Raw genomic sequence first — 25,349 nt, forward strand, 5'->3', positions numbered from 1 at the left:
TTTCTAGTAAACCCTCAAGGAGAATATTGAAATGATCACTTTTACAACATGGATAAGCCTTTTTTATACTAACAGAGCAGGGCGTCTATAGGTTTTAAATGGTGAGTTTCCTGTTAATGTTTCTCTCTCTCTGGGAGCTGGGGGAGGGGGTCACAGACACAAACTGTGAGTAGGGAAGAAGAAAGGGGGTGGGGACTGGACAGAAGAATTTACAGTAGAAATGAGATAACGAGCGATACAACATGACTGGTTAAACTTCAGCCTTCATTTCTCATGTCCTCTGATAGGGCCTGCCGAGTCAGCAGCCACACACACACAACAAATGAATGCATACATGCCATACAGCCACAACTGCATTTCAGGGTTTTATGAAAGAGATCATTCAGAAATGCTGCAACATGCTTAAATCATTTAACGTTGCGGCATTTAAGACACCCTTGGGTGCTGAGTTTTAGAAACCTCACCAACTTATAATGTCACAATGCATTGGGTTAATATAATGTGTTTGTATCTGTGGAGGGGGATGTGTGAACGCAGTACAAAGACATTATTTACAGACTTAGTCACGTATCCTCAGATCTCCCTGTTCCACTTTGGTTAAGATAAACAACCTTTGTCCACAGTATTTCTCAACAGCCTCTCTGAAACGAATAACACACCACTGCACTGAGTTTTAATCACTCACTCAATCAAATCACAGAATCAATAACTAATGGCACTGGCACTGTAAACACGTGCACCCTTTGCCCTTTGGATCCAACTTTGAATAGTTGATCACGTCCCAGTCCCACTGTGTGATACTACGCTCCACAGATGTTTGAAGGCCAGATAAAGAGAGTCTGTAAAAGGAAATTATCAGACACAAAAACAAGTGATTCAATCAATGCAGCGTTTCTTTTAATCTCCTGATGTGATATCAAAGTCTGGTATCACAGAGTGTATTTGGCATAATGATGGCATGTTACAGTGCAGAGGACACTGATTGTGTTTACAATGGGAGGCTCTGACGTGCTTTGTGTCCAAACAGCTCGTGATGAAAGACCCTACCATAGCAGATCTGCTCACAACAGCAGATACACTTTGGCCTCAGGATTTAAGTGATCAATACTGAGATAAAGTATAGTGCTTCTTGGATTGCTTGATTGCAAAGACCAGAGAATATGTGTTTTACTCTTAATATAACTTTAAGTAGGCTATTAATGCTTTTTTGAATCAAATGGGGCTTTAAATACTTACAATCCCACTAAAAGAGAAAAGCTTCACTCAATTTCACAGTTGAATTACTTGTAATATATTTAACAGAATTGTGTTTGTGTCATATAGACTGGTCCATACAGCATTTTATATAAGTATATTGTTTGAATTCACCAAAAAGACACATCACATTTGACCTTTAACTTCACCTTTGCTCTGGTGATATTAAAAATTACCTATATTTCAAAATACTTTGATTTACTCCATTTAGAACAACATCACCACCTAGCGGACACAATTAGATCTCATATAGAGGATACACAACATACGTCATACGCAGTTTGTTGGTGTGTGTCTTATATTGTGCAGCACAGCTGGTGCTAATTAGCTAATCATTCAAAGCACAGGTCTTAGTACACATTACCCAAGCAAAGACTTTTCAAAAATGTATTGCTTTTTGTGGTTGCAGTTGAAAAATATGTATTATTTTCTAAAAAAAGTCTCTTTATTTTCTAGAAGTATGTATTTACAACGTATAATATAATTATTATATGCAGTCATTCTAAATAATATATATTATTTAGCAAAAGTATATTATCGATTATACTCGTGATTAAAAAAAATCGTAACCATTTTGTGAGTGTGTTCCTTCAGGCCGCTTCAGGCTATCTAGGATGTTTCTCATGGCACTTTATGAGAAATTAAACGCTTGCTAAAAACTACAAGTCCCACAATGCAATAGATGTTTTTCTATCCATGGGAAAGTCAGGGGGAAGTCAGGAACTGTCTAAACTTACTTTCATTTTCGCTTTTTCTGCTGAGTAACTGTGAGTATTGGATCGTGTCGTGCACGGCATTAAATTACACACAGTTATTGTTCTTGATTACAGTTTGTTCAAATGTAAACGCTTTTATAAACGTATTAACTAATTTTTCATCCACAGAGACGAAATGGCTGCTGTGGGTATTCGTGTCGAGTCGAAGAAACAGGTGAGCTCGTATGTCTGCTAGCATGATGGTATCAACCCCTTTCTCTTCAAAGTGTCTGTCTGCCTGTCTGTCTCAGGTCACGTGTTCAGTTAAATGTTTGTTCTGATAACTAGACATACAGATTTGACTAGATACTGTGTGTTTAAATATAATCGTTAATCCCTCAATTGAACCTATAATCTCTTCACGTGCAGGTGGATGATTTCTGCCAGAAGCTCACCAAAGAGGTAATGTATATTATGGTCAGAAACCTCTAGCAGCTATCCCATAAATATGTTTGTCACATTATATAAGAAACGTTTTGAGTCTATGAACCACATTTGTTTTGGTTTTTTAATTAACAGGCAGAAGAGCTGGTTTACAAGTTTTTCCCGCAGAAGATTGAAGAGCTGCAGATGCTGCTGAAGGTATATGTGACTCTATTAGCCATATCGTAGTCTAGTATTCGGATCCTTTTATGATTTTGGAGTGAGTGGCTGGTCAAATTAAAACATTCACTAGCCATTTGGCATGTGTACCAGAAAGTTGATTTTGCAGCCTGCTTCCCGTTCTTTTTTCTCAACAATAGAACTTTTTATAGCTTAGTGTCTTTCGGCTGATCCTGAGCTGTAAGAGCACTTGACATATGAAAGGGTAATTCAATCCCTAAAAGATGTAACAAAACATTTATGTTTTTCTATCAGACTTCCCTGTGCTGTGATGACCTGGCGTCTCTGAAGGCTCTGCTGGACATCCCGATCCCAGACCCAGCCAAAGAGGAGGCCAAACTCAAGAAGAAAGAGGAGGTCTGTCCCACTTCACGAAGCATTGAGGCTGTCTAAAAATATTATGCCACTCCAATAAAGGAAGCATGCTGATTGGAAAAATCCAAAATACTTTAAGGCATACAAGAGATTTCTTTGTTTTAGAAGGCAGAAAGTGTGACCAATTATCAGTGTAATGCTTAATTAAGAGCACTTCAGGTTTTTTTTTAGAGGATGAATGGGAAGTGACACCAGTTCTGTAGTAAATTAGTGTCATCGGCTTCATAATAGGTAGTCTTAGTTAAGTGTTTTAGTTTCCTAACCATCAAATTTCTCCTTGGGCGCTGCATAAAGCCAGTCGACCGGGATCCTCTGTCAAGGATTTATATTTAGTGTTTTATAATATGTCTGAATTGCGTGTTACTATGGTTACAATTGCTGTGCCTAACCAAGGACTGCTTCAGAATCCAGAAGAGTGGGTGATTATTTAAAAATCTAAATTGACCTGATATGCTTTTTTTTTTATCTGGCATCAAAAAAGCTTCAATTTTTGTATTGGAATGACATTAAATATAGTTCTTACAAGTATACTGAATGTGCTGTATGCAGCATACAATGATCATTGACTTTAAGAGGAAAGCAGAAAAATCACTCAGTAAAATGACCCTTTATTATATCCGTTATGTATGCTCTCCTTTTTATTTTAGCAGCTGTCACAATTCACACTTGGATTAAGAGGAGGCTGCCAGTCTCAGTAGTTTTATTTGGGGAAAACTGGCTTGAAATAATATTTGGGATTATACAGCCGCTCTGGGAACAAACCTGGCTGTTGGTGTGCGTTCAGAAGCTTTGTGCACGGAGCAGGGACTGATGGAACTAGGTTACATTTCTTAGACAAAGGAAAAACGTTGACATCTTCATTTAGCCATGTAAAAAAAGCATGTGGGAGAGCTGTCTAAGAGATGAATAGGCACTGAAAATTCTTTGACCTGCTGCCTCCTGTTCTCATGTTGCAGAAAGAGGCCAAAGAGGGGAAGAAAGACAAGGACGGCGATAAAGAGGACGAGGATTCAGGTAGGCATGAGGACGACATGTCATAAATCAGCATACTGCAGTGGATGTAGAACACTTTGCAACAGTATCAGTATTAAACGGTCTGGTTTGTTTATCCCTCTTCAATTGCAGTTTTCTGTATATGAATTTTTTTCTTTTGGTACAATAAAGAGAATGTCAGCATTGCGATTTCAAAAGTTTAATTTCACAAACCTCATTGCAAGAGGTAAACCATTATAAAAGGGAATTTAAAAACATGAAATATTTATGAATACAAATTTATGAGCTACAAAACAATCCCTGCAAGACATAATTGATTGGTATTTGTTTTTGTTCAAGACATTTTATATGCATGTAAATAAAAAATCTTAGAAAACACACCAAGTGATGCCTTATTGAACCTGATTGATCTTGTATTGTGAATAATAAAGCAATATTTTGGGATGTTTTGTCCTCCAGGGCCTCCTTGTGGTCCCATCTGCTGCAACGAGAAGGTGGAGAGTCTCCTGCAGGAGGTGAAGCCTCAGATCCAGACTCTGAAGGAGAAGCTCAACACGGTCAGTCTCTTATTTAGTGTTTTAGCTAGATTTTATACCAAGAAGTAAGAATTCCCAAATGTAGTGTAGCCTTTACTTCTCTAGTGCATAGCATATTTACCACCTCGAGCGATAGAATTACTAACAAAGAACTGCTAACAGAGCACTTATATACTAATAAAGGACAGGCTTATCTATAGCCAGTTGAGTAGCACTTGAAATGCTTGGCTCTATGAAACCTGATGTACTTATATGATTCTGTTTTCTTCAAGGTTGTGTCTTCCTGGTCGAATGTACTTATTGTAAGTCGCTTTGGATAAAAGCGTCAGCTAAATGCAATGTAATGTAATGAATATGCCTCTGGGTGCAGGATTTCATGCCAAACACATTTATAAAGTAGTGTTGGGTTGTAATTGTTTTGGCTGCCTTCATCCCAAACTTGTATACTGCATTAAATACTAAAACTAATCAGATTTTCCTGGGCAGGTGTCCATGTGGGTGCAGCTCCAAATCCCTAAGATTGAAGATGGAAACAACTTTGGAGTGGCTGTACAGGTGGGTAAACAAGGAGGATTTGTTAGAGCACTAGAATATTTGGCATTTGGTTTACTAGTTTCTCGAGTGAAATGTGTCGACTAGGTTTTATATATATATTTTTCCAACAGGAGAAAGTGTTCGAGCTGCTGACCAACACACGCACCAAGATCGAAGCATTCCAAACTCAGATTTCAAAGTAAGAGCCCACACATGCAGTATGTCACTTTTGGTTGACTATTTTTATTTATTAAAATGATAAAGAAAAAGTACAGTCACACAAATATATTGTTTCATCGGTGTGGATGTGTTAGCTTAGCATTTTAGCTAAACGCCAAACTAGTATTTAGCACTCTCCCATAACTGTCACTTTTAGCTGCAGTGGCCACTGATCCGCATGTTACAGATTTGCTTCAATCACAATTAGATATCACCATTTTTAAATGTTTGAACAATTACTGGGAACAATAAGTGATTTTAAAGATGTTTAGGCCTGTTTATGAATGTTATAAACTTCTCTTTCTGCTCTTTGTTAGATATTACAGTGAGAGAGGTGATGCTGTGGCCAAAGCCTCCAAACAAAACCACGTGGTCAGTATCTATTTTAGTCTGTTGTCAGAGTGGTTTAAGAAACATGTATTTGTGTGTCATTTGTGAAACACATTCCTGGAGGAGCCATGTTCTGTGTTTCTGCTTATAAACTCTGTGTCGTGTGCTCTCTGCTGCAGGGAGACTACAGACAGCTGGTCCATGAGCTGGATCGGTATCAGTACTGTGAGCTCCGCCTTGCAGTCCTGGACATCCGCAACACATATGTAAGACACCGTTTAATATATTTGTCAGTGTAGAGAAATCTAGAAATGGATCAGATAGAAAATTGCATTAAAAAAGCAACTGTTGATCATTTGACGTCATTACGGTCCATGTCAACTGAATATTGTAAATCACATTTATCAACGTTAATATCCCATCTGTTGTCATCACGCTCTGCACTTTAAATATAAAACTACCCGCAATCTATAAAATATTCCAGTCTTGTCCCGGCGGCTAAATGGAATCCGTTCCTTCTTAATAGGAGGGTAATTAAACTAATTGCTGTGCTTTCGTAAAATTGATTGGTGCTCCATCCCAAATCCATTAATCAGTGTTTGTCTCCTTCCTCTGGCTATTGTCCTCCTGTGTTTGATGCTGTTAATGAACAAGGCGGTACAGGTGATGATGAAAGGAGCCGTTTGACGCGATTACAGCTCGGGATCTGATCGTCTCCCTCTCTTTTTATTACTGCCTCTGACCTTTCTGTCTCTCTCACACGTCGTCCATCTTTCTAATATCTTCTTTCTCGCGCACCATTTCCACTGATGTGTCTCGCTGTATCTCCCTCTGCAGGCTGTGCTGTTCGACATCATTAACAAGAACTATGACAAGATTAAGAAGCCCAGAGGAGACGGAAAGGCTCTCATCTACTGAGACTGCAGCACACTCCCAGGCTTCTCTAACAAGATACAACCAGTATAGTGTGACACTCAAGTAACATTACACCCGGTCTGACAAAAATGTCTTCTTTTTCTCATTGTGCCTCCCTTTTGGTTCAGATTACAAAATAAAGCAACATATTCCGATACTTTGTCCGCTCTCATGTTTGTCCGAATGGGAATTTGAACTCTGGTTTCACACATATTGACCTACATTTTCTTATTTTATTTAATCAGGAGTCCAATTGCGATCAAGAATCTCTTTTTAAAGAAAGACCTGGATAAGACAGGCAGCAACATAAATACAAAAATAATGGAACCAAAAACAATTATAGGGTTTAGAAAGTATGTTTTGTTTGTTTTACCATGTGACTTAAAAACCCTTGTACCTATGAATTTAGTTTAAAGTCTTTTTTTGCATCATACTCTATGCTAAGGGTGCAGAATACAAGCATTCAGGACTAATGGCTCAATTTCCTGTGAATGCAAAAATGATCACCAGGCCTAATAAGTAATTTGCATATTGATATGGTGCCAAGAGTTATTTGGTGTTTCATCTCTGACAACCCTAAACGGAAGCCATTTTGACTTGAGCCTGAGCTTTAAAGGTCTGTCATGTCCCTAAAACATGATCTATTAATGCTTTTCAAACTACTGAGGCTGTTTGTGGATGTCTGTGGTGGTAAAAAGCCCCTCTCCCGGCAAAGCAGGACAGCCCCAGCTGGGTTTGAGTCTGTACCACCCCTGATAGAGGCCCCTCCATCCCAGGTAGCCCAGAGCTCCTCCTAGATGCTGGGCCGGGAACTTTGGGAAGTGTGCAAGCAAACACAGAAGCAGGAACATCCATAGAGAGAGAAGGACTACACACAGAAGGAAGATTAATCTCAAAGGGGCTCCTGGCGACATCTTTGTTTGAGCAAGGTAAGGACCAAAGACAGACATTTCCTCCACAAGCAGCAGGCAACACAAGCAGACGATGAGGACGTCCTGGGACACTTCGTAACCTCTCCACACCATGTTGGCTCTGAGGCAGGAGAGCTTTGTGCAGTCTTCATGCAGGAGCAGCTGTACCGAGGAGCCTTTCAAAGGTTCATAACAGGTTCCTGATGCGTCCTCCAGCAGGGTGAGGAGACGGTGACAGACACACAAGAGCAGCCCTACCACAACGATCCGGGAGAGGTGGCGCAGGAGGAGGGAGCGGGGGTGACGGGCTGAGATGGAGAGGAGAAGGATGAAGGAACCTGAGAAGATGCAGGTCCAGCCCCAAGTAGACTTCAAGAACTTCCTGTGAGAGAACCGAAATCCCATGAAAAGTCACTATAAATCCTCAAAATACAATACAACCATGCAGTAAAAAGTCATATATTTGTGCCTCTTCCAAATCGGATCTACTGCAGGTTTATAAGGTAGAGTATATTAAATCCACTTAAATTTGTTCTAGCAAAGGATGAGCGGTGTTTTTTTTTATTTTTATATATATTTATTTGACAGGGACAGTGCACATTGATTGACATTTCTGTAAATGCGCCAGAGTTAGCCAACAGGCTATTTTTCGTCTGTAGTCCCTGGACAGATGTTAAAAGTCATCCTAAAAACAAAAATTCACTTCAAATAACAGGTAAATACAATCAGTAAAACAACATTCAACAGAGATACTTATATTATGATAAAAGCATAAAAACTAAACTAAAATACATATAACTAAACTAAAATACATATTCACAAAGCAGACGGATACAGGTCAAGGCATATAAACAGAGCGTTGTAATATACAGATTGTGTCAGTGTTGACAGAGCTGACTTTCCACGAACCATGTTTTTAAGTTAGATTTAAGTAAACTGCAGGTGTTTTGTTCTCTAATCTTTACTGGGATGGACTTCCACTGATGTGCAGCTTTAAAAGAAAAAGAAGATTGACTGAATGAACTCTTCCTTAATGGAACAACGCAGTCTCCTCTTGTTGACCTAGTTACAGGTGTGCGTATGGTGATAACATGTCTGAGCGGAGGTGAGGTAAGGCCGTGTTATTTTGTACATGAGGCAAGCATTTGGTTAAGGAGCTATTGGCTTGAATTCTCAAATATCAAATATATGAACCTTTACTGAATGGGCCTCAGGTTAGGATAAGGCTAATTCATGACGTAAGAGTGGCACAGGTAAAAAGGAGTCGGGCAGAATTGGTTAGCATTAGCTAATAAGCTAACCATGTCATCTGAAAAAGGCTGGAGAAGCAAAACCCTTTGTACTGAATGAGAAAGGATGTATCCTACTGCTCGTAAATTAAACTGTCCACTTCAGGACAAAGAATGTGTGAAAACTTGTTTTAAAAGTTAACATAATTTCACACCAAGAATGATAAAGATGACACAATACATCGATTTATTAACTATTTACGTACAATGACTTAACTTATGTACTTGTGTAAGTCTATCTTTGGACATTAGACATATTCATGACTATCCACTTAATTTTTGTTTGTGTGAATGTGTAAAGTGTAAGTTTAGCTCTAGAATGTAACTGTCTTTCAACCAGGTGAGTTAAATGACCTTTGGGGTCATGATGAGACCCCTTCATGACACGTTTTAAAGAAGCATGCAGATCTAACTGAAAATCATGCGGCCACTTTATCAGTTTCCAGCAGTAGTGTACTCTCACATATGAAATGTCCATTTAAAAGCAGAATCACAACCATACCTGTACAGGTAGTTGTTGCTGTTGGCGAAGATGCTGTACTTTGGCACCCAGAGGCTGAGCACCGGACCAAACAGCAGCAACGCAGACAGCATCAGGTGGAAGTGTCCTCTCACCAGCTTGCTCCCTAACATCCTGGCCAGCAAGTTTGTTACAAACACCAGAGCAGCATTCAGGAGTCTCACGAGGAATCTTCCCAGCAGTATCAGCTCTGCAGCCATCTTTTGCAACTTCTCCAAGTTGATCTGTGTTGAGAAGCCATTTGAGGAGTTTTCAGTCTTTAAATCCATGTCCATTTGTCCTCCTGATGAGACATTAAGTAGTTTTTGAATTAAAGTGTTCTCCTCTTCTTTGCTCTTTGTGTCCATTTGAGCCCCTTGGTGGAGTCTGCGTCACTTTCTTTTGTCTTTGATAGGCACACCAGTTCTGCTCTGGGAGCCTTTCTACTTTATCACTGTCAGACGTGCAGGGGAACACATGGTTTATAAAAATACAACCCCTCTGTCCCTTTTACCCTCCAAAGCCCTCCCCCTCTCAACATAGACTCTGAGTGTGGACATGCTAATAGCTGCTGCTGTAAGTGACCCAGTTATTCTCTAAAAAGGATCCAACGTTTTGTGAATTTGCTCCAATTAGAAAGACTACTTTGGAAATATTGCTGTTAAAAGAAGCATTCCGACATAAAATTGGCTCCTTCTTTGGTTCTCTTTCAGTCTCTCCATTCTTAGCATCAGCTGTCGGAGCCAACACTAATTTAAGTTGTAAACTGTTGCCAGTCTGCATTTGGCGCCATCAACAGCTGCGTTTCTCCCAGCACTTTGTCCCCCTTATTTCCAGGCCCAAAGCCTCTCCAACCCTCTCAACTCCCAGAGCCAAATTGAGTAAATGTAGTCTTTTCGTGGGATTTATGCTCCATAAAACATACAAGAACTGCTTTCACAAGCCAGGACATCCAGTCCCACTACTAATACAGGCTCTACACCCATAGTAACAGCAGTAAGAAAAGTTATTTGTTACACAGATGTTATAGTGTTCATGTGATTAGATTCAAGGGGGAGACTTTCTTCCCATAATTCAAATGCAAGATCGCAAGTGAATTCTGATTTAAAATGACTAAGCAAAGAGGAAAAGAATTTTTGATTACTTTCCAAGTTTTCCTCAGATGTGGCCTCCTTTTCCTGATAAATGATTATTTCCTTTCCTTAAAACTGTAGCCGAGAGGATGAATGATTACCACCGCTGTGTTGTGATATATTAAGAAGGAAGTGAAAATAAAACCAGACATGTCAAAGAATCTCCGTCTAATTTTAGACCACTTAACTGCATTGCTGTCATTACATTGACCTTCAAGCGACAGCAGCTTATTGTCAGTTGTCTGTAATGCGCTTCTGGCAAATTCAATTTGTAGGGGAAATAATCTGTTCATGTGACGAGTGTCTAAATCGCCACTTCTCCATTTAGTTCACTCCTAACTCTATAAGTAATTGCAGCATTTTCTCTGAGTCTCACTTGTGCATGTTTAAAGCTTTGCCGAAAGAGACAATTTGAAAACATCTACGTACTTCCTTCTCACACAATTTAGTATCCTGCAATACATTGAAAGAAAGCTTTTATTGTTACTGTAAAACAATGTTCTGAGAGTGAACTATGAACACCTGAAAATTGCATATACAGATCAGTGTGTGTACGTTTTGATCCAGTCCCTTCACAAAGTAATACCTATTATTATCACACACATTCAAATCTTTGAAACAGATCAGAGGTTTATATTGGAAAACAAAACTACTTTTTTAACACCCAGGGCTTGTTTTACAGAGTAGAGTGCTGACACATCAATAATAAGACTTCAGACCATCGCTGTGTTTACTAGAGGGGTTGTGTAACTTGAGACAGTTTGAAGAGGTTTGGACATAAAATCATTATGAAATTGAAAGTAAAAGTCATGTTACGGGTTTTCCGGTCAACTTGGTATAATGGAAAACGAAATAGGATGTTGGCCACTAGGCAGTTTCCCTAATTTGGGGCAATTGGTAAATACTGTGCTGGATTCATATAATATAACCAGCCTTTAACTTGACAGCCCCTCAAATAGGACACAGCATATGTCATTAATAACATCAACATCCTAATCAGCACACTGACAACAATCTAAACCCCCTCCCTGAATGCACATACCATTAAAATACTATACATTTATACAGAATTACCCTCGTCAGTTTTTCTCCCTGCATCACCCAAAATTGATTTCTACTGTATATAACCAACTTACCATTCATTTTTTCATTGTTCATTAAGTAGGTGCCGTGCTACATGTTTGAGCACGTTTGCCGGGCCAAGTTTAGAAGCTTTGGCTTGTTGACAGTGAGGCAAAAACAGAAGCAGGCCGTCCCACTGAGTCCTAATCTGCACTTGGATGTTCAGATTTACATATTTCAACTCGTTGTAATTGAAATCAATAATATCCAGCATTGAATGTAAAGGATGGTTAAGTCTCCCTGTCCTTCAGGGCTTATTGTCTTCCTTCGTTAGGGTCAGCGGAGCTCTTTCTGCAGTGAGGTCATTTCCTCATCTTTTCATTTGTGTGTCTCTTCTTCTTCTTCTTCTTCTTCTTCTTCTTCTTCTTCTTCTTCTTCTTCTTCTTCTTCTTCTTCTTCTTCTTCCACCGTCTTACAGGTTTTTGTCCGTCGTTGGACAGTCTCTCTCCCGTTCTCTCTCCTCGTCTAGCGGATGTGTCTCTCTGTGCTCCCACATTCGCACCGCTCCGTCCCACTGTGGAGAGACAAAGGTGGATGAGGACAGGGTCACTCAAGCATCCTGTCTTTGCAACACCTTTCTGCAAAACTTCTCTTGATTTCATGGTACTGCGTTAACTTGAGAAAACAATATCTGGTGTAATTCCCCTCAATAAACATTTATAATTAAAACAATATCTCTGATCACAAGCGTTTACACATGGACTCCAGTTAGACCAGGGGTGGGGAACCTCCGGCCCCCGGGCCGTATACGGCCCACGATACCACCCACGATACCATTTGGTGTGGCCCTCGAGGTAATTTATAAACACACACAAAAAAGAAAAAAATTAAAGAAATCTAGACCGCAAAATAAATAAACAAGTGAGTGCCTGTTTTTCCTGGCCACGGTCAGGGTCCTTGAACACAACACAAGCCTAACGTGTCATCACGTGGTATATGTCTCGTCTGACAGGGGTGTAGTTCTGACGGGGAGAGCACCAGAACGCCGCTCCGATCCGGCACTTCCAAAATGTTCAGTACCCATAAGGAGCCGTACACATGCCGCAGTTTTTGCGTGGCTGTGTCTTTAGTTGTAAGCCCAGTGGCGATCTGTCATACTGATCATACAGTCAATAACTTTGTTGTTATTAGCATCTGCAGCTAGCTATGCTAACGAATATAAGAAGCTTTTTCTACAACCAGTGAGGTAAAGGCACATCTTTATATGATCATTATAGTTATCAAAAAATAAGAGAATAAAGTAAACGGGTATAAAATACTATATGACAGTAAAAAAAAAGTTGTTATTAATAAACAAGAATACAGTTTGAAAGGAGAGTGATTTGTAAAATATCCATAAAGAAAAAGAAAATCTGCTTACAGTTCTGTTTCATATGGGTGTTGAGAGATGTTTCCATAGATCTCCTAATGTTGCTCTCAAAGTGCACCAGATTGATGCTTTTAACTTCAACATTTAAAAAAAAAAAAATCCCCCCCCCCCCCACTTAAATCATGTTCACATGGATAGGAGTCTCAATACATTTGCACACATCTTGTGTCCATATCTTTCTGTTTGGGTGGTCATGCCACACCGTGCACATGCATGCGCGAGTCATGGTAAGATATCTGGATTAAGAGGTTGCTTTTTCTTTGCACAGCATGAAAGAAAGGTGAAATGAGTGGGCTGTGATTTTAGTATTTTTAAGCAGAGGTCAATAATTTGTACGGCCCTCGGAGGATGTTGAAAACATTGAAATGGCCCTTGAGAGGACAAAGGTTCCCCACCCCTGAGTTAGACTCACAGAGCTGCTGATGATGTTGTCCTCGTACGGGTGCCAGCTGACGTCCCTCACACACGCTTCATGACCCGACAGTCTGGAGACCACGCTGCCCGTCAGAACGTCATAAACTGGAAAGAAGACACAAGAAAAATCAACACATAGTACTTGTCTGCATCATGCCCCTCTAATCGCCCCGACTGCATTGATTTCCCATGTAAAACTACACAGAGATGATGCAGCGTTAGAAGGCAATCCACAACATAGGGCCAATACTGTAATGGAGACACATAATACCAGTCCTACACATTGCAGACACACATATGATCACATGGTGAGACTCACTGATGATTTTGCCAGTGGAGCAGCCAGAGTAGATGAACCTCTGCCCGGTGGTGAACTCTGGAGAGAAACGGCAGCGGACGAGGGTGTGCAGAACGCCGTGACCGCGGTACGTCATCACAGAGGTGTCGCCTGTCAGTTTGTGTCTCTTCAGGGCTGCAAGAAACACATACAAAACTAAGTGATCACAACTACATAGACATAGAGAGCTCATTTATGTCCTTAACATCTGTATTCCGGCTTAAAAAGTAGGCAGATGTTTGTTTTTTGAGGATTTTCCCTCCCTGCTGGATTTCATTACCCGAGCTCCCATCCTTCACCTCTCCTCTAGGCTCTTTGACTTACATTGGTTATTTTTCCATGCGCTGTTTAAATAATGTCATATCCCCTCACCCTCAAGACACATGCCCACCCACGTTCCACCTCCCTGTCATTGGCCCTGTCTCGCTCCTTTGATAACGTCACATCATGTTTATCTCCTCCTCTTTTCTCCAGACGTGACTACTCTTGTCCTCCAACTTCACCCTCCTGACTCATTCACCATTAGTGTCTCCTTCTCTGCCTCACCTCTCTGGGGAACCTGCTGCCAGCGGTAATCCCAGTTTTGTTGCGTGACAGCCAGACGGGAAGCTGCCAGCCCCTCTTTGGGGGAAAACTTCCTGATGTCCCAGAGCTTGATGGACTGGTCCTTGGAGTTGCTGATCAGATAGCGTGCGTCTCCCTGGCAGAGCAGCAACACATGAGGAGTTTTAGACAGAAAATAAAACAAACCTCCGGGTAGATTACACTAGGCTAATATTAGCTTTTCATTAATTAACTTCCAACCAATCATCGGTCAAATCCAACTACCAATGAGGCTTCGGTGGAACTTGTCATTGACAGATTGATAAAACAACAGCAGCATTCCTCCCCACCTTGCTGTGAATGAAGGTGATGCCGTCTCGGTGTCCGGCCAGCTGTCCGACAGGCTGCGGTCTGTCCTCCCGCAGCGTCCGTCTGTCCCACACCTTGCACAGTGCGTCGTCGCTGCCAGAGAAGAGCAGCTGGGACGAGCTGTCGGCGAACGCCACCGCATTCACGTCGTCCTCGTGGGCATCAATCTGCCGAGCAGAAGAGAGAGTCAGTTTTTCTGTGCGAGCATGTGGGGAGATTGTTTGATTTTCTTTGTGAGACACAGTGTGTTATATAAATGACTGTGTGAAGGTGTGTGTGTACGTCAAAATCGTGACAGAAAATGGATGCATCCCTCCTCAAACCAGTCAGTTTATATTCATGTCTATTGGACATTTGTTGGAGATTGTCATAATTACCATATCAATGCTTGAGTTGAGGCCCAAAAACTTGTTTTGGGAGGTCACGTGTACACAGTATTTCCTGTTTGATTTATTGGCAGACACATCTTTCTGCCAGATTGAAGGACACCGGCTCAGGAAATTACATTATCAGCACACTTCTCTGCAGCAGATGAGCAGGGTGGAGCTACAAACTAGCTTTTGGAAGTGTCACGACAGTACAATGCATGTGTTGTGTACTTCTAATTTCCTTTCTGTGGTGTTTTGACACACATTCGTCTAACAACGGGATGACACTCACTCTGCAATTACTGCCATACAAGTAGTGACCTTTGGATCCATATCCAATAGGTTTAGGATATTGTTTCTAGGTTGACTATATATGCCTTTGTATCATTTCTTCGTCCATTTTGTCCCAATGTTAGTCAGTTTGCACAATAAAAGCCTGGAATCGACCAGTGTTTTACATTTGTTCACCCATTTATGCATGGTCCTCGATAAATTATGATTTATAATAATAAATATATTAGAAATTGGCCACAGGAAATTCATGTTATTAGGTAACTTCAGTTTATTATTGGTTTTGGTTTCCTTGGTGGATTCGTGAACAAGTAAGAAAGATATAAACTACCACCAGACAGACCCATGGGGCCAGGATTTGGGCCCGCTGTTTTTAATTGTTATATTATTATGTTTGTTATTGTTATTTGTAGGGCTTTGTCCTAATATTTATTTTTGTATTAAACTATGTTGAAAGATTTGTTTAATATAATTTTTTTATTTTGCTAGGAAATTCTGAATGAAAGGCTGCGCGCGAGACTGGTTTTTCGCTGGGTTGAGTCGTGTGGGTTTTTGAGTGAGATGCGGCACAGCAGGCTGTCAGTTTTCTCTTGCTAGGTTAGTTTGGCTATTATCATTTATATTTATCTGCAACAATGGATATCAGGAAGTGGTTCACGAAAGGAATATGGCAACTCAGCACCAGATGCAGGCACATTAGAAGAAATCAGTTACGTTACCAACGAGCTAGCCAGCCAGCCAGGGACAAGGGAGGCTGGCAATCAATTATATTTTGAAGAGAAATTGACTCAAGCCGGCTCTCTCACAAACTCCTGCTCTGTGCGCAAGCAGACCGCTGCACAGGCTCTCTGCCTCGCTCAATCTCTCTCCCCCTTTCTCTCCCCCTTTCTCTCCATCGCTCAACCTCACTCCACCTCTCCACCCTGTGTGCGCTCAAGTTTGCCTGCGTGCTTGCCCAAGTTGGCACAGTGTTACAAATGTGCCACAAAACCAACCAATGGATGTATAATAAGAGCGTCAACAGCCTTATGGCAACCTAAAACCCCTCTCTTTCCGTAACAACAATTCTCCTCCCTCCTCCCCCCCCCCCCCCTCCTTTGACAATTCAGATTTCCCGGGAAATGTAAGTGTCGGGGTGGGCAAATCAAATGCCCGCCCAGAAATGTATGTCTGCCGCCGGGTCTGCCACCAGATGTATTCTTGAGGTGAAAAATAGCAATAATAGGAAAAGAGGTTCAGAGATTAAGCGCAGACACACTGACGGAGAGTTAATAACAAAGACTGAATAAGAAAGAGCACAAGACAGTGGTGAAGCAGATGGTAGAGGGCAGCTACTGACTACACAGAGGAGAGTTGTGGGGAGAGGAGGAGGGAGGAGGGTTTAACCCCGGTCCCACTGCAGGGTGGAGCCTGACTCTCTGCTGCTGCGTTACAGACAGAGGGGCGGTGTGAAACCTTTTGTGATGGAGGTCCGCTAATGTCTGGCTCACCTTGATCGCGGGATGATGAACAAACAGACAGAGGGGACGTGACACGAAAGCCGGTACGAGCGGACCCACAAGCAAAGCAAAAAAACAATTAGACGCACTAACCTTCAACGTTCGTTTATTCTGCTCAAGATCAAAAACATAAAGGCAGCCGTCATTCGCTCTGAAAGGAGAGGGGAGAGAAATTGAACACATTTTAATTAAGAGGTTGAATAAGAATGATCTTGCTTTTCTGAGTGTGCTTTCCTATTTAAGAAAAGTGTTTTATCTACAGAGCTCAAGTATTCAAAAATAAGGAGAGTATTTATATATATATATTTCACTGGTTGCTTGAATTCACATTTCTGAAAGAGACTTCAGTCCTCGTTTCAACCCTGTCAGTCACTGCCTTGAAACATAAAAGCAAATTGTGCTCACCCTCCCAGGATCTCGTTGCCATCTGTGGACGCAGCCAGTGAGAACACACAGAACCTCCTCTCATCTGGACTACAAAGCACAACACACAAACAGGTTGACACTGCAGCAGTAGTTGCTATTGAATCACACAGCCTATTGTATGTCAACACACACCAAATAAGAAAGATAAAGGCACGCATCACCTCTTAAACAATGCTTTTGTTACGAGCGATGGGATTATAATGAAAGCGCTTTGTTGAAATAATGATCTCTTCCCTTCACAGAGTAACACACACACAGACAGAGTGAGAGGATGGATGTTGAGGTGACATGTTCTGACAGCATCATTCATCTAGGTGCTAATGGAGGGCGGCTGGTAGGCAGTGATAGATTACCTGCTGCGATGTGTTATAAGTTACTATGAGGAAAACACTAACTTGAGGTCCAGGGCGGTGTGGTTTTCACTGTCTCCATCTATACTGCACAAATGAACTGTGGGGAAAACAGACAGAGATAGAGATTATATTAATACAACATCATATATGAGCTTTATTTTCATTCATATTTATTTTTCTTATTATTATTTAAAGAAAAGGTTGTCAGGTACTTAGATAGTGTCACATCCCCAGTTTTTGGAGAAACTGAAAAAGAACCCAAGTGATTCTGTGTATGGGGCAGCAACATAATATATTTAAACACATAAAAAAGGCCAACCTAGAAAAATCTACAGTATTTATTTAATATTTTTACAGATTGACCTCGCTATTAGAGAGCCCTTTCCAATATGGAACTGAAGCCATTACTATGGTTTCTCACCAGACTCCATTGACAGAGTCATACAATAACACAATCAAGGGGTGGGACATCTCTAATTGGTTGACCAATCACAACAGAGCCAGCCAGCTAACCAATCAGAGCAGAATAGGCTCTGGTTTCATACAGGAAATATAGAGAGCTTTTTGAACATTAAAGCATGTAAACATGTCACAGTAGAAGCACAACATACAAATAGAACATGAGCATTATTGGGCCCCTTTAAAATAGTTGTTTTTGTCAAAGGAGTCTGGTGCCTAAGAGATTAACGGCTTCAGTTCCCTGACGCAGAGTAACGTTGTGAGTTCTCAATATACCGTACACCTTAACTGATATTGACGAAATGTTGTTCCACGGCTATTCCTCCCTTGCTTGAACTCCTATCTTTAGTAAAATGCTAATATAGATAACATGGCTATTCTGGAATCACTAGCTGTTCTTCACTGATTAGCATTATTGACTGACTGCATAGAGTGCCACAGTGACACGTCCTAAAACCCGGAAGCAAGCTTCTTCCGGTTCCCTCGACAACAAAGCAATGCCATTTCTCCATAGGATTTTGGAAAATAGCTCGAAATAAGGTAACACATTTAAGAGACGGATCACATTTTGTTCAGTCGGATAATATCCACATGCCTACTTTTATAATTTTCGAATCATAAATCTAATCGATAGATTTATGATCCATAGCAATAGAAATTGCATTGCTTTTTTGTCGAGGGAACCGGAAGAAGCTTACTTCCGGGTTTTAGGACGCGTCACAGTGGCACTCTATTATATTGTATCTTAGGGCTCCGTTAGCCTTACTGTAGTCAGACCAGCTGGAGTAGAGCACATTCTGAGAGTCAGGGGTGAAGCAGACGTCCAGCACGCTCCACCCCACATCCCGAGCCTTCACTGTCCGCCGTAGGTGAAAGCGTCCCCGGCTGGTGTCGTACAGGCGGATGTTCTGGTCTGCAGCGAGGAACAGGAAGAAATGTAGTATATTATATCATTTGTGGCTGTTATCACATGACATTACTTTGGCCCTCGTCTTGTTGTTCGCTCACAAGACTTATTTTCGAATGTTTCAAACAAATCTGGTGTCTGATAGTTATTTTCAGCAATAGCGCAATACTGGTCTGTCAACGACCATGACACTACACAAATGGCCCTGATTATTTTGTGGTCCACGTTGTTTTAAACAAACACTACGACTCATTATCAGGTCTGATTCAGTTCCTCTGGGTTCCAATGTTGGATCTCGGGATGTTTACCTTGGCAGGCAGAGAGGAACATGTTGCCATCCTCGCTGTACACTCCACAGAAGGCTTTCTGCTGGTACGTATCCTTGTGGGATACATAGTTTGGCAGAAAACTGCGAAGGGAAAAAGGCAAAATAATTTGATTGATTCTCTGTGTGACCATCTTGTAATTTGTTAAGAGATATTGAAAAGGTGTAGAATTTAAAAAGTACTTACTGTGTTCGGATACGACTGCACTCTCCGTGGGAAAAACTGGAGCCTCTACATCTGCCTTGTTCCCTCTAAAAGAGTAGGTCAAAAAAGAAAACAACAAATTGGTCAACATTAAGTGTGTTTCAAACTGTAGTGACAGAGCAAGTGACCGAAATCATCTTTGATATTGGCAAACTTCGTAAAAATTCATTTACAAATATGTGGAGGAAACTGATAAATACTAATAATCTTTGTTATATCATGAGTGCTGAAAATGGGCCAATTTGATTCTACATTATTGCTGCTTTTGTTTGTATCTCTGCACTCTGACCTCTGTTAGCATGTGGGTGAAACTGTGTCGGTTTTTCAGCGTAGAGGAGCCGGTGGCCAGCAGGATCTGAGTTCGGATCTCACTTTGGTCCACTTCATGCGTGTCTGGTTGGGTGTCCACTGGTTGAAAACAAGACTTGGTATTACTTTCTATCCGACATCAAACTTTCACAATTTGTTACAAAAGATACATTCTGATTCAAAATTGTGGCTGCATATTTATGAGAACAAGCTGCTGCACTTTCCTACAACTGCCACATTGGAATATTTGGATGACCATTGACAAATGATACACAAACAACTAAATTATACTGTTTTTTTATCCAAACATTTTACAGCTAAACAATTAGTTTAAAGGTCCCATGTCATTCTTTTCCGGTTATTACCCGTCCCCTTGTGTGTTAGGAAGCTTTTTCTGCATGTAAACGGTCTGCAGAGTCAAAAACCCTCAAAGTACACCCTGTAGCGAGTAAAACTCTAACACAGAAAATACCTGTCTATGCTGCCCCAGAACGCCTCGTTGGAGATTTCTCTTTTTCTTCCTGGGTATGGTGACGTGCCCATACCCAAATGGACCAATCCGTGGAGCTCCTCACACACACACACTCTCTCTATGCGGCGAAACTGTAACGCCCTGGGGGGGGGGGGGGGGGGGGGGTGGTGCTAGTGGAGCCTTGCAGTGGCGAAACTGTGGCGCACTTACACTGTAGGTGCGCCTCGTTTGGGGGTGCGGTTGCTAGTGGAGCCTTGCAGATGGGGGTGCTGCAGCCCCCTCAGCATCCCCTCCTTCCCGCGTCCATTCGCGATGTCTCGCTGTCTCGCAGACCCCACGCAGCAAGCAGGAAATGAACCCAGCAGCATTCTCATCTGTGTGTCATTACTGGTGTCATTTTCTGGTTGCTAACGCCATTGTAACACATAATCACTGATGTTCCGCTGTAACGGTGGTGAACTCATCAGAACAGAGTGGGCGAGCTGACCAATCAGAGCACACTGGGCTCACAGGGAGGGGGGGGCAGGAGCTCCAACAAGCCGTTTAGGACAGAGAGTGAATACACATACTATACAGAGATGCTGTATGAGAAACCAATGGGAGTTTGGAACATTGAACAATATAAATCTATTCTAGTAGACCTCAACAATGGAATTATGATCAGTAGAAATGGCCATGACATGGGACCTTTAACATTAAAGACTTTGAAAAAAAAGTATTTGCTGTAAGTAATTACTTAATAACTGACAACCTTTCAAAACACAGTAAAAACAGTTCATACAACTTACTTTGTTTCCTTTAAATAACATTTACTTTGGGTATTACTTAATACAAACAATAGCATTACTGTTAATTGCTTTTCGTCTAAAATTGAAGGATTCAACGCATTGATATGTATTCATCATGCTTCTGTTACTGGGTATTGGGTGGATTACAACCAGTGGCGTAGCCACCATAGGGCCAGGGTGGGCCTGTTACTCATTGGCTTGCTCTGAGAAAGCTTCGGTGTAATCTTAATTTTTTTTTTTTATTATTATACATTTTTTTATTCACCCATTGAGAATATCCAAGCATTCAAAGTGACATTTAAGTGAACAAATATCGAGTAGAATTAATGTTGTATGTGTTTTATCCTCTGAACGGAACTCATTTCCGGTAAAAACTGGTTGTTGGTTCTGGTGCGCGCCCAATTAGTAACGTGAGAGAGCTGCCTGCAAATTATGCTCTCATCTAGCAGCGATCCAGGGCCAGGCTCTCCGACTCCGGAGACTATACTGTTACGGCTGCTTGCTCCATGGCGCTAGCAGTGCTCCCTCCCGCTCCCAGTCATCAGCATGAAGCAGGTGTAGGCCTGCTGCCGCTGATCTGTCTGCACTTGATGAACCGCCTTCACAGCCAAAACTGAAGAAGTTCCCCTACACTGTTAATCATGGAAAATCAAGGTGCTTCTCATCAAGGTGGTATGAACATTTTCCCTGGGTGGAATACAGCGCAAGTAGGGAAGCGCTTTTCTGTAAAATGTGCAGACATTTCCCTAGCCCAGGAGCTGAAGGTGCATTCAGGAGGGATGGATATGTAGACTGGAAGCACCTGCGTAACTCATTGGAGAGACATAAAAAAAGCGAGGACCACTGCAAGTCCATGGGCAGGTTTGAATGCTACAACCTATTGTTGCTGTTACCTAGTGCAATAAAAGAGTTACCTAACGATTGTAAATAACTCAATTTGTGTTCTGTGAAACTGAAAAGGATATTACATTGTTTTTGTTACTTTCGTTGCAGTTGTAAATATGTCTTAAATGTAATTTAGGTTAACTTCCTGTTTTATTTAGATGCCTTTATTTTGAAGGCGAGTTTACGCTGTAGACAGGAAGTTGTTGTTGCTATGGAAACAACGTGGCGGAGAAAAGAAGCGGAGATTAACGGAGAAAAGTAATATCTACATATAAACACGGAGAAAGTAAAGGATAACGTTTATGTTTAAGTTTAGCACCCCCCAAAGAGGCACAAGGTTGGTATTAACTAGTCTCTAATGTAAAAATGTGGGTTTTGTGCTAATTCGTTTGGCTATGCTGTTTTGTAGCTTTGCTGTCTGTTTACAGTTAACATTTGGTAGTATGCTAAAGTGATTCTAATACGAATGGAGCCTAAATGTATTTGTTATTTTTGTGTCTTTATAGCTCTTACGTTGATATTGGAGATCATCAGTCAAGTCTTCGACCATTATTCGGAGGGAAATGCTACAACGATGCTTGGCAATGGGCATTATTATATATTATTATTATTATAGGCCAGGCCTACCTTAAAGTAATTTTTCCCCCTGGAAAACGCCGGCCCACCCTATTTTATACAGGCCCGCCCTAAAGTAAATGTCTGCCTACGCTACTGATTCCAACCAAACAGAAGACAAACAGAAGTGCAGTGTCCCAAAACACAGCTAATTAAAACAGGATGTAGATATGTGTGTTTTAACAGAATGTCAGAGAGAAAGCAAGATATAATGTATCGCTCTACCTTTATACCTTTACAGTGAACAGTGTCAGTGGGAGGTTACCTGGGGGGTTGTAGCGGTCACCCAGCCGTCCTTCCCAGGCTCCGTCGCTGTCCTCGTCAGAGTCAGAGTACGACTGGACCAGCTGCAGGCCTGTGGCCCCGCTGCCGTGGACCAGTCGGACCTGGCCCCTGCACACACATAAACACATTCAATCCAAATTAGATACACAATGGAAAGAACATAACCCTCCTCCACAGGACATAGTGTGCATGTAAAATAATTTCAAGGAAAATCGGAGAACATTGGAACAGAGTGTTGAATTTACTCATACTTAAATGTTCATTCAGACAACAGATTGGTCCAGCAGCAGCACAATGGGGAGACAAGCTAGCAGAAGTGCCATCGTGTTGTGGGTAAAGATTTAGTCTTGTAATGTTTTTTTCACTCCAATGTAACACATGGAGAAACAAAGGACCTGCCGCTGTTAAGGATCAGTGCTTAAATGTGTGGTGGTTCACAGGAGGAATAAGGAATATTCAAACATTTCCCAGCCACTTAAACGGCTTTGAAAATCAAACATGTATAAGGATCGGAAATTCCCCAATTCCCCCAACACTTCTTAGCTTTAGTGATGCGATGTAATGAACGGTTTACAATATTTGCTCCCTTGACAGACATTTAGGATGGTCTGTAGATTTAACAGGATTTCAAGGGATGAGTTGGTACATGTTTTAAGTATTTACTCACGCTACCTTTACGAGACGCCAGAAAATATGAAATACTATTTTTTACTGATTGAACACTTTTGTTAAAAACGAATAGAGACAAACAACAAACTGGGCACAGAGGTGCAAAGTACACATGTTATTGACTGTTTTACTATTAAGGCCACTACAACATCCTCTCTCTTCACCTTCTCAGTAGGTAAGCCAGCACTTCAGCTAAGTCAACGTCCTCCTCTGAAGCTGCCGGTCGGTCTCCTTGCTGCCTGTCGGCCGTCCTGCGGTCCCGGCTGCTGCTGCTGCTGCTCTGGTTCGGTTCTGCCGCGTCTGACTGCTCAGCTGGGTTGCCACTGGAAGAGCCCCTTCCTCCAGACATCCCAGAACTGGACTGAGAGCCCATAGACTGAAGAGGGCCTGGCAGGGAGAATCATTTGGAAATTAAATAACAGTTTTAGATTTACCTGGGGAAGCCATGTACACAAATAACAGTGTAATAATGTGTAATAATTCGAAATGATGGCTCGCAGTTTAAATCAAGTCTCTAAATAATTCCCTTTTTTCCCGTATACATAAGTGCTTTTACTCATGTGCTGTACTTTATTTACAGATATTTGTACTTTATTTCATCCTGCTTTATACCTCTACTTCACTACATTTCCGATGGAAATGTTTGACCTATTACTCTACTACATCAATTTAATAACTTTAAAAGTGACTTTGCAGATTTTCTTTGATGACAAATTATACAACAAATAATTATGTATTTATTTTTGTAAACTACACAGCAGTATTTAAAGTTTCACCTTCAATATTAAGTAATTACAAATGAATGCATCAATAATTATATTTAAAAAACCATCATTATATGATTCTGAAATGGGACATTCAGTGCATCAAAACAACCTTTACTTTTGCTACTAGAAGTATATTTGGATGCTAATACTTTTTCAATGTATTCATTGTTCTTAATATATACTATTGATATAACTAAAGTCAGAGATCTGAATACTTGTTCTATCAGTCTTTATCTTATTCACCAAGTACCTCAGGTCTTATAACAATAAAGGAAAAGAGAAACCAGAAGTTAGGTAAAAATGGCTGAACAAGACAGCTTTGTTTTAGCTCAACTGTCATCATCAATTCCAGTTATTTGCTCAAGCCATTGCACTACCACATATTCTAATACTCAAACTCCATGTCCTGAAAACAAATCGACCAGCATCAGTGCTAGCTCTAATGATTGAGGTGCAGAGGTTGGTGTTGCAGAGCTAGCTCAGATGCTAACGGTACCGTTTGACTGTCAGACGCTCTTCTTGACAGCTCGTCGGCCAAACTCTTTGTCGTCTCGGTGCGAACTTAACAATAAAGCCAACGCGTGACTCACGCAAGTTCTAATATATAACGTTTATCACACACAATGGCTGACGTTTGGCAGCACAGTGTTTTATCAGTAAGCTAGCAGGGCCAGTCCGTGAATCGCCATGTTGTTTACAAAAGTGTGAAAAAACCCTGCGCGTGCCCCTCCCTGCCCTTCTCTGTCACGTGATCAGCCGCGCTGTCGCTCCTGCCAGATGTATTGCCTACTGTTAAAAAGTTAACTGAAAATCAATGGGGCACTTCGCATAATTCAAAACAAAGCAGTGTTGAGGTTTGAAAACTGCTTCACAAAACTAACAATGAAAACAAATATACAGAGTAACTATAAAGCCAAGTGTAAGGCAGAAACCAGAAACAAAAATAAGATTTTAGGATTTACAGCTTTAGCATAATAACATGTTCAAATGTTAAAATGTGCCTCTGAGCATTTCAAAGATGAGTTGATTTTGGTAGATGTCTGTGTGTGCTCTTTATGGATCACTTACAAAATAAATAAGAAATAAAGGATAGAGTCAAAATTCCTGAAAACATTAAAAGATGTCACAATTTAGAGGCAATCTCTGGGGTTGAATTTGCAGCACATTAAGTGGCATGTGTTCATAATCTCATAATCCATACATGTTTGACATTTGCCTCTATTATC

General features: G+C 41.1%; 3 protein-coding genes across 3 annotated transcripts; 1 reads left to right on the plus strand and 2 right to left on the minus strand.

The window, feature by feature from the left end:
- Positions 1–1,925: 1,925 nt before the first annotated feature.
- On the plus strand, positions 1,926–6,669 carry psme1 (proteasome activator subunit 1). Its single transcript, XM_034108935.2, has 12 exons — positions 1,926–2,021; positions 2,139–2,184; positions 2,379–2,411; positions 2,529–2,591; positions 2,868–2,969; positions 3,944–4,001; positions 4,440–4,537; positions 5,003–5,071; positions 5,182–5,249; positions 5,587–5,641; positions 5,779–5,865; positions 6,437–6,669. Exons 2-12 carry the CDS (start codon positions 2,146–2,148, stop codon positions 6,515–6,517), a joined length of 753 nt encoding a protein of 250 aa, XP_033964826.1. The 5' UTR covers positions 1,926–2,021; positions 2,139–2,145; the 3' UTR covers positions 6,518–6,669.
- Positions 6,670–6,749: 80 nt separating this feature from the next.
- Positions 6,750–9,655, minus strand: fitm1 (fat storage inducing transmembrane protein 1). The gene is made up of 2 exons (XM_034108934.1): positions 9,217–9,655; positions 6,750–7,807 (listed from the first exon to the last, which is right to left on the minus strand). Exons 1-2 carry the CDS (start codon positions 9,579–9,581, stop codon positions 7,174–7,176), a joined length of 999 nt encoding a protein of 332 aa, XP_033964825.1. The 5' UTR covers positions 9,582–9,655; the 3' UTR covers positions 6,750–7,173.
- Positions 9,656–10,809: 1,154 nt separating this feature from the next.
- dcaf11 (ddb1 and cul4 associated factor 11) lies at positions 10,810–24,822 on the minus strand. Its single transcript, XM_034108799.2, has 15 exons — positions 24,620–24,822; positions 23,521–23,743; positions 22,668–22,795; positions 19,623–19,741; positions 19,316–19,380; positions 19,112–19,212; positions 18,663–18,809; positions 17,480–17,534; positions 17,064–17,132; positions 16,752–16,809; positions 14,482–14,667; positions 14,135–14,288; positions 13,571–13,723; positions 13,250–13,356; positions 10,810–11,982 (listed from the first exon to the last, which is right to left on the minus strand). Exons 2-15 carry the CDS (start codon positions 23,727–23,729, stop codon positions 11,881–11,883), a joined length of 1,653 nt encoding a protein of 550 aa, XP_033964690.1. The 5' UTR covers positions 23,730–23,743; positions 24,620–24,822; the 3' UTR covers positions 10,810–11,880.
- Between the last annotated feature and the right edge of the window lie 527 nt (positions 24,823–25,349).

Source organism: Pseudochaenichthys georgianus, chromosome 20 (assembly GCF_902827115.2).
Source record: "Pseudochaenichthys georgianus chromosome 20, fPseGeo1.2, whole genome shotgun sequence".
NCBI lineage: Eukaryota > Metazoa > Chordata > Actinopteri > Perciformes > Channichthyidae > Pseudochaenichthys > Pseudochaenichthys georgianus.